General features: G+C 38.1%; 1 protein-coding gene across 3 annotated transcripts in view; it reads right to left on the reverse strand.

Annotated features, from left to right (window-relative positions):
* Positions 1 to 5,575: 5,575 nt before the first annotated feature.
* LOC125041791 (DNA-dependent metalloprotease SPRTN-like) overlaps positions 5,576 to 10,000 on the reverse strand; it is a 5,658-nt gene continuing 1,233 nt past the window's right edge. For all 3 annotated transcript variants that reach the window (XM_047637088.1, XM_047637086.1, XM_047637087.1), the window contains exons 3-7: positions 9,559 to 9,763; positions 9,203 to 9,311; positions 8,208 to 8,327; positions 7,411 to 7,645; positions 5,576 to 7,064 (exon numbers count right to left, since the gene is read on the reverse strand). In XM_047637088.1, the coding sequence (XP_047493044.1) occupies positions 5,857 to 7,064; positions 7,411 to 7,645; positions 8,208 to 8,327; positions 9,203 to 9,311; positions 9,559 to 9,763 (1,877 nt within the window). In that variant the 3' untranslated portion in view covers positions 5,576 to 5,856. The remainder of the gene's footprint in view (positions 7,065 to 7,410; positions 7,646 to 8,207; positions 8,328 to 9,202; positions 9,312 to 9,558; positions 9,764 to 10,000) is intronic.

The following is a 10,000-nucleotide window of genomic DNA, read 5'->3' on the forward strand; positions in this document are numbered from 1 at the left end:
CATATTTATGTCGAAGGGTTCTTCAAAAATAAAAGGAAAAATATTCTGTAAAAACGATAGGTCAATCATAGGTCAATTACATATCCTACATTATATAATAATTAACTTTTAAATAGTTTTCTTTACAACATGTAAAGCGAAATGCCAGGGAGTTCCGCGGCCTCACCTATAAAAAGGATTGTGTCCTCTCTCCATCCTTCCATTCGGCTTTCTCATCATTATAATTTATCTTAACCGTTCCAGCAATCTTCCGTGTTCACCAAATCTGATGGATAGCAGCCGAAACGTCAATTTTCACTATTTACTTCCATTTACCTAAACATAATGAATGGCCTGGTTCGCTTCATTATTAATAAAATGTATCTTTTGAAGTATTCGTTACCCTAAATATTCTTGATTCTTGCAGAAACATCACTGTAGCTCAACGCTCATCGAAGAATTGATTACAGGTAGTTTACCGCATTCCATCTTTCCTAGCTCTTAGACTGGCTCATCTTGAGTCGACGTCCGCTATGACGCATTTCATTAGTCTGAACCCATCTAAGGAATCCTTCACTGGTGGTGCCGCACGAGCAACATGAGTAAGCGTAAAACCACAAGGTGAATGGGGAGCTGGGGCCCTTCGCTGAGGGAAGGATTTGTTGAATCTGTTTTGCATTCAGCGCCTGTTGTTGTTGTTTTTTTTCCTGTTTGAATCCGCCCAGCACCACCTTCTTCAGTAATATATGACATATAAAAAGACAAGAAACTCTAATACCTGACGAGTGCGGCTTTCACCGCCTTCTCTCCCCCCCCCCCCCCCCCCCCCTCTTACGTCGTCTGCTGACCAAGATTTCATAAGGTTTTATTTCGGGAACACCGGAACTTTAGCCCAAGCACAAGCATAGACAAATTGCGCATGGCCTACACGGCACTTTCGTTTCTATGAGAGTATAGTGGGATATTTGTGAGTTATAGGGGGGAAATTAGGTTAAAACGTGACGATTGAATCTTTCTTTCAAGAGGGGAAAAGGAAACAAGTAATAAATGGATTGGGAATGTGACTCCATTTTCATTGTGGCACAATATGTATAAGGAATAAGTTTCCGATCTGGGTGAGTAAAAACCCTTTAGTTTTTGATTTTAAGGGCACAGATTCCAAGGAACGCCCGCAAAAGGGGCAAGCAACGTCTTTCTCGCGCTTTTATGTTTGAAAATTTTATGGGTTGGGTTGGGTGTCCCCAGTTACCAAAATTGTTTTTATATTTTGACGACAATTTTTTAAAAAGTCATTCATTTATTTCCTTGAATTGTAAATTTTTGTTTAAAAAAGAAACGAATTTTAGTTTGGTTTGTGTTGCTGCCTAAGCTTCAATTAATATGAAAACCGGTCAGTTTTTAAAAAAGTTAATTGAAAAGCTTTGAAATATATGCGTTTATTTTAGTAATTTTGTTTTGCTTTATTTTTCTCGAATGATAAGAAAAGACTCTCTAATAGGAAAAAATTTTTTTAGGTTGGCGCCTGTGCTTTCGGAACAGCCCTTTCCAATGTTTAAGTCACGGCCTGCATAAGACCCGTTTTTTTTTTGCCTCGAAATTTATTTAGATTTTGGAGAATGGCAAAGACAATGAAAAAAATTTTAAAAAGAAGACGAAGTGTTGTAATTGTGTTTACACAAAAATGAAGACGTGCACAACCGCAGCAGCACCGCACGCACGCACGCCGCACGCCCAACCCCAACCACACACACACAAAACCCACACACAAACACCACACACGACGACGCACGCCCGACCAAGCACGCAAATACCACGCACGCACGACGCAAAACCACATACAAAAACCCCGAGCACGCAGCAAAACAAACAACGACGCAGCAACACCCAAAAGACGCAGCAGCACGCCCACACAAACCAAAAGCACGCAACCCCACACACCACACCACGCAAGCCGCACGCACCACCCCCACAAAAACAAAACCCCAACAAACAAAAAAGAGAGAGCAAGAGGAGAACGAGGACCCCCCCACAAATTATTTATTTTGTGTGTGTGTTGTGTGTGTGTTTTTTGCGCGCGGATATTAAAATTTATTTAAAAATGTATTTATGTGTGTGGTTTGGGGGTTTTTGGTTTTGGTTGTTTAGTTTATGTAGCATGCGTAATAGCAATAACTACTAAATTTTATAGGTATATATCTTTATAATTTTGTATTTTGTTTGTGTTATTACTTACACAAAAAACCATACATTATAAATTATTACTTTTTTATTTGTTTGTGTGTGTGTAAAATATTTTATTTTTTAAAATTTATAACACAGCACCCAACCCTATATATATATAATTTTTTTTTTTTTTGTTTCAACGCTTTTTTTTCATGCAAGGCTAGGCCTTCTCGTTCGATTGAGAGGTTAGTTGGAGTAACCTCGTGGTTGGATGCCCTTTTAATCACCCGGTTTGGGCCTAACACTTGTGACGGCGGTGACTTCCCTCACACTGATTTGACTTTCAAGCGATATTTTGTTATCTCTCCGTGAGTGGGGCCGAGCCGCATGGACCCGGAAGAGAATGAATCCCCCAAAGCGCGCGGGGCCACACACAAACACAAACCCAACACACACACAAACACACAAAACACACAACACACAAAAAACCACAACTACACAAAATTTTACTGCAGAGAGGGAGGTTTTATGTTTTATAAAGTTTATAATTATATACTTTTGTATCAAAAATTTAACATGTTTTATGTTTTTAAATATATACTGTTTTTTTTTTTTCTGTAAGGTTTTTTTCACAACACAAACCCCCAACAGAATGCATCCCCAACGAACCTGAATTAAATGGGGGGGGTTTTTTGTCCCACTTTGATACCCCCAATTTTAATTAGTGGGAAAAGATTATCCCCCGGTTGCAACCAGTGTGTAGTGGGAGTTTGTCCTTTGTGGAGGGTTTTGGGTTTCAAAAAGTTGAGTTAGTCTTTGCGATTTTATCATTATGCTGATTTGGTGGTAGAGTACAGAGGCAGGCATGGCAAGGGCCCCCCAGGTAGGGGTCTTGCCTCCCCGTGGCCCAGAGTGACTTCGGTCGAGTTTTGAGTTGATACAGGCCATCTTTTACATGCAGTATTAATTGTCAAAAAATGGGAAAAAAGGAAAACTAGGAGTGTCGATTTGGCATTAGGTTTTTTGGTAAAAGTGTTGGAGGCGAAGGATATGTCGGTTACACTTAATCGTAAAATTTTAGTCTCAGTTTTCGAAAATAAAAAGGGAACGGGAATTTGGGTTTCAGAATTTATTTTTCTAAAAACATTTTTTTAAAACCCAAGTAAGTTTACTGTATTTTTAAAGTGAGGGTTTGGAGTGCGAAAGTGCTTGTTTGGAGGTATTTTCTTTCTCGTTCCGTTTGGGGGAGGTCGGTTGGCACGGCGATAACAGTAGAGTGGTTTTGCCCGTGAGAAGTGGGGGAGTAGGGGGGAGGTTCTAAACATTATCACGCACTCACACCAAAACAAACACAACAAACACAACACACACAACACACACACACAAAACACCCCCACACACACACAACACAACACCCGAAACCACAGACACACAAAACACAGACACACGACATAGAACACCACACACACACACCCCAAACACACACACACACAAAAACAACACATGCACATAGCACAACAATGTACATATATATATATATGTACATTCTGTGTGCTATGTGCACAATGTGTGTTTTTATATATATATATATATATATATTTTATATATATATATATATGTACTTATGTGTGCTATGTGCATTGTTTTTGTGTGGTTTTTGTGGTGTGTGTGTGTGTGTGTGTGGTGTGTGTGTGTGTGTGTGTGTGTGTGTGTGTGAGAAAAGTGTGTGGATGTGGGTACGTGCATGTGTATGTGGGTGTGGGTATAGAAATAAAAATATATTTACAGTATATACATATATATACACACACACACACACACACACACACACATACATATATATATATATATATATATATATATATATATATATACATATACATATATGTGTATATATATATATATGTGTGTATATATATATGTGTATATATATATATATATATATATATATATATATATATATGCATGTATTCATTCATATATAATATATATATATATATATATATATATATATATATATATATATATATATATATATATATATATGAATGAATATATGCATATATATATATATACATATACATATACATATATGTGTATATATATGTGTGTATGTATGTATATGTGTATATATATATATATATATATATATATATATATGTATGTGTGTATATGTATACTGTAAATATATTTTTATTTCTATACCCACATCCACACACTTTTCTCTCTCTCTCACACACACACACACACACACACACACACACACACACACACACACACACACACACACACACACACACACACACACACACACACACACACACACACATACACACACACACACACACACACACACACACACACACACACACACACACACACACACACACACACACACACACACACACACACACACGCATACATATATATATATATTATATATATGTATATATGTGCATGAATTCATACATACATAGATATAGAAATGTATAGTTATAAACTAATGTATATCCTTATCCTGCTACACAACAGACGACTCCTTGGTGACTATTGTATGTACTTGTATGGTCACCCAAAGGTATTGAAAGAAAAAACAAACAAACTTGTAGACCACCCAATACTTCCAATATTCATCCCTTTGTGGATAAATAATCCAGACAGTCCCCTTTTTTTACTAAATTATTTTAATTTTCTCTTTTATTTTGACATGAAAAAAAAAACGAGAATGAACAAATTTAAACAGAAGTTAAATACCAAGTACACATTGGATGCTGGGTGCACCTAACCAACGTGAAGAGAATAAATTCCAGCTAAACTTATTTTACTATCAATATCTTATATGTACAGTTCATTACCTATCACTGTAGTTACATTTAAATATATTACAATGAAACAAATTGTTTCTGCTTTGATAACCAAAGGAAAAATAAGTAACTTATGACAAAGGAATGTTTATTAATTATAGTCTAGTTATGCATAAAATATTATGTGGCTGAAATGTTTAAAATACTGAAAAAATCTTTCAAAGTATTCCATATTTTCTGTAACAGCATGTATATATACATATATGTGCATTGTGTACTGTATGTGTATATAAATATATAAATATATATATATAATTCATTTATAAAAAATACTGTAAGCATACTTAACCCATTCCCGCTGGGGAAAATGAATAAAAAAATGGGGAAAATGCTGTGCTCATCTTTTTTTTTTTTTTTTGTGTGTGTGTTTGTGTGTGTGTGTGTGTGTGTGTGTGTGTGTGTGTGTGTGTGTGTGTGTGTGTGTGTGTGTGTGTGTGTGTGTGTGTGTGTGTGTGTGTGTGTGTGTGAAATGTTTCTACGCATATCTGGCTCTGCAAGTGCTTAGCCACAAAGCAGTTAATTAGTATATCTTGAGACCTTACCTGATTTCACCTTTCCTTGAATTGGCGGGAAAATGTATTTTTTACTAGTGCTATATATATTGATGGTGTTATTTTTATTATAAACATTATAACTACTATAATGTTATAAACATTAACGTAATATATTTTCATAAATTAAAGAAAAGGATAAATGGGCGACACAGGCAGTACTTATAATTGGCTTATTGGTGATTTAGTACAAGTGTAGCCATCTATGAGCAAAAACAATTAAACAAGTAAACTCACAGTGGGCATGGCATGGACGTACGTGACATGCCCATCGTGAATGGGTTAAATATACTCAACCACTAAAAGTGAGAATCTAGATGTTGATTCATTGCTGCCTCTGAAAACATGTCATTGCACACAGGACATGGAAACAACTGTTCTGGTAAAGTGACTATTTCTGTTGTTCTGCCAGTCCTAGAAGAACATGGTAAAACTTTGTTTGTGTTGCCATTCAGATAGCCATCATCATCATCACTGGACAAAAGTACTACCCTTTCATCAGAGGTATTTACACCTAAGTTCTGTTTATTATTCTTAGTAACTTTGTTGTTTTTTTCATTATTTTCAAAGTCATTGTCATCATCATCAAAGTCACCTATGCATTCATCCAGATGCTTATTAATATGTCTCTTTGACACACATTTGCTACATACTGGACACTTAACGCCACTTTCATCCTTAGGTTCAGAAGGTTGAAATGTGGATGGCTTGAAGAATTTATCAATTGATTTTTGAGGACATGGAGATACACTTTTCCCTTTCATTGGTGACTTTCCCTTTGATGGTGATATCCAGCCAGTTGTACCAGACACATAGGTGTTCCTTTTACCACTAAACTGTGAATTTGCATTGTCAGAATCTTTAATCTGAAGGGTGTCTTTTGGTGACTTTGTCCGTGGGTCTGATGTCTGAATAGTTGGGGCTGATAATGACATCAGTCTCGAAACCCCAGATGACGGACCACCTAAACTATGGCCTGTTCCCTTGAATGGTGTCACAGGAGGTGCACCAGCTTGCACAGTTTCTGTGTCTTTCTCAGTTTGGTGGCTAGTGTTACCTTTCCCCTTCACAGTTACTGTTTTAGATCCTCCACCACGGGAAGCTAGAGCTATTCCTGAACCTCCTTTCATAGCTCCACTGACTGAACCACTAGATCCCATGCTTGTTCCTTTCCCTCCTATTCGTGGTTTCTTTTTGGCAGGAGAGCCACTGCCACCAAATCCATGTACTTTTGATCTTCTAGCATTATTCACATTCACCTGTCTTACTGTTCCTGTTGCTGTACTACCAAATCCATGTATATTTGAAGGCCCTTTCCCTTTGTCAGGCCCCTCTGACCCTGTGCCCCTGAAAGATGAGTTTGAGGTGCTGCCACTGTAGCCTGGAATATTTTCCTTAAGTGGTGGACTTGTATTTCCCTTTTTCTTTCCTTCCCTGTCTGCAGAATTATCCTTTGATGTGCTTCCAAAGAGTTTCCTGATGTCCGCACCCTTGTTTTTCTTCTCAGCTGCAAGAATGAAAATGATCTAAAATGAAGTTCAACTCAAACTAAATCAAGAATTATTTCATCTCTCTCTCTCTCTCTCTCTCTCTCTCTCTCTCTCTCTCTCTCTCTCTCTCTCTCTCTCTCTCTCTCTCTCTCTATATATATATATATATATATATATATATAAACAGAATAATATATAAAATCATAAATATACCAATATATACATTTATATTCATAATATATATTTACATATAAATGAAAAACTTGAAAAAAATACATGATGATATGTATTATTATCAAAATCACTAATAAGGAATAATTCCAATAAGCAGTACAGAATGCTATTCCAGCACAGACACCTAACCTGCAGAACTTCCCTTCTTCTTCTTGACCCCATAGCCTTCTGGCTCTTGGATTTTGGTGTACGAGCCTCCACAAGATTGCTGGTGCTGTCCCCACCATGGATCACGAGGCCCAGGAACACGGTTCATGGATCTCTTCACCAGTCCAAAGTATGGCCTACGATGCCGGCATGGCCCATCACACTGCCAGATGTGTTGGCGGTACTGGTCAACTTCATCATGAAAGCTGTGGTACACCTGCACAATGGACAGAGAATATTTTCATGACTCCCCTACCCTATGTTTCTGATCTGCTGCTTCCTCAGATGTGGAGATACAGCCTCTTATATCAGACTGCTTCTTGTGTGTGTTAAACTTGTCTTTTTCATGGATATTTTACTTTCCTAACCTTTATTACAATAAGTGGGTTGCTTTCAACAGTGCTCATTCTAACTCAAATCCATTTAAGACAATATTTCATATTCAAATAGGTTCTAGCATTTTGTGGACAGGTGAACATTTGTACAGTACAATGACACAATGGTGAAGCTAAGGGGATATCAGAGACACATGTCTCCTCTAGAGATAAGTGATTGTTATGTTAACATTTAATACTGAACCTGACACCATAAAGGTAACTTGTTCAGCCATGCAAGGGCACAAGAGAGAAGTCTCAAAGCCACACTACTTGAAAGCCCTTGAAGTCAAGCAAATTTTCACCAAAACTCCCCTCCCCCCAAAATCCTGACTACATTTCTGCTGTGCAATCACTAATTTCAACATCCTTTCCTTAAAATCACTAGAATATTGCTTTACTTACAGAAATTTTTGTTCCAGCTACACCATTGATGCGATACATATGTTTGTGGAACTCAGGACCATGGCCATCACGGTCTCTGTTATTTGCCGTCACAAACAGGTAAGCATGAATCATTTCATGCTTTGGTTGAGAAAAGAATAAGATTACATTAGTCATCTGAGCTAGTCATACAGGTATGCATGTGAATATTTGACTTGCATACTGTTGCCCCTATGGCACTCGCTCGCTCTCTCTCTCTCTATCTCTCTATCTCTCTATCTCTCTATCTCTCTATCTCTCTATCTCTCTCTCCCGCTCTCTCAAACTCTCTCCCGCTCTCTCCCGCTCTCCCCCTCTCCCTCTCCCTCTCCCTCTCCCTCTCCCTCTCCCTCTCCCTCTCTCTCTCGGTCTCGCTCTGGCCCCACAACCTGAAACTCTGCAATTCCCAGGTTGGGTCACATCAGGTCCACAGTCTTGTCCTCACACTCTCACCAGCATGTGCTTCTCATCGCAGACACCTGACTAGCTCTCTCACTGGATCGCGCATTCCCCTTGTCCCTGTTCATTTACACAGCCCATGTGTACTTAAGCCACAGATTCCATAACCAAAATCAGCATTTCATGATCCTCCAGCCACACCACAGCAAGCATCAGCAACACAGGACTATCCAGTCCTTAGCTGACTGGAGGGCCTACTGGCTCCCCCATAGATCTCCACTTCACCTTCAGCACCCAGCCTTACCAGTGTGAACTCAAACCCACTACAAACACTCGCATAAGAGATATAGACCAGTTCAAATAGTAGATGCCTATAAAACTGTATTCATGAAAGAAATTATAAGCATACAAACACCAGATTTCACTCCAAATCTTTTAAAAAGAACAAAGAAATCACAAAATTAAATAACATTAAGATATTAAACACATAATAGTACCATATATACATTAAAAGTTTAAATATCTTTCCACTTCTGATGAACTAGTATAACAACAATATAAAAGTAAGTTCACCATACCAGTAATGTTTCAATCATGTCTTTGCGTGGCCTAAGCTTCAAGAGAGGGAGTGAGAGACGGATGGAGCAGAGACCACCTCGCCCTTCATAGCTGCACACACCTGCACACCTGAAATTATCAACAGTAAGGTTATCCTTTTACACGAATGCACAGAGGGGAGTAGGGAGTTCAGAGAAGAAGAGTTGAACAAGCTGCCAATAAGCATGGTATCAATGTATATTGAATTCATATTACTCTTACACATGCAATGATCTTCAAATAACCTTCATGTTTAAAACTATTTTAAACAGATATAATACCAAATGTGGAAAACATCAAGAACAACAAAAAACACTTCTGTCAAGCACTTGCTTACAAGGTCATTCTAGGGCTCCACTTCACCTCCACTTGATACAACCGACCCCAAAAGAACTGTTTGTCAAATGTGAGAAAGAGTGTGTGGAGGTCAGGGTTAGGGTCAATCAGCTCCCATGAGTGGTCAATGAGAGACACGGACAGCTTCTCTTGAGGAGGCTCATCTAGGTCCCCAAAATTCTTACGTTTCATTTTACTGTTTGATCCTAGGGAGTGCAAAGTTTTTTGGGAATCAGATATATATAAATATATATGTATGTATGTATGTAAGCATAGATATATCATGTATGTTTGTATCTCTGTCTGTCTGTCTGCTTGTCTGTCTGCTTGTCTGTCTGTCTGTCTGTCTGCTTGTCTGTCTGCTTGTCTGTCTGCTTGTCTGTCTGTCTGTCTGTCTGTCTGTCTGTCTGTCTGTCTGTCTGTCTGTCTGTCTGTCTGTCTCT

Source organism: Penaeus chinensis, chromosome 31, assembly GCF_019202785.1.
Source record: "Penaeus chinensis breed Huanghai No. 1 chromosome 31, ASM1920278v2, whole genome shotgun sequence".
Lineage (NCBI taxonomy): Eukaryota > Metazoa > Arthropoda > Malacostraca > Decapoda > Penaeidae > Penaeus > Penaeus chinensis.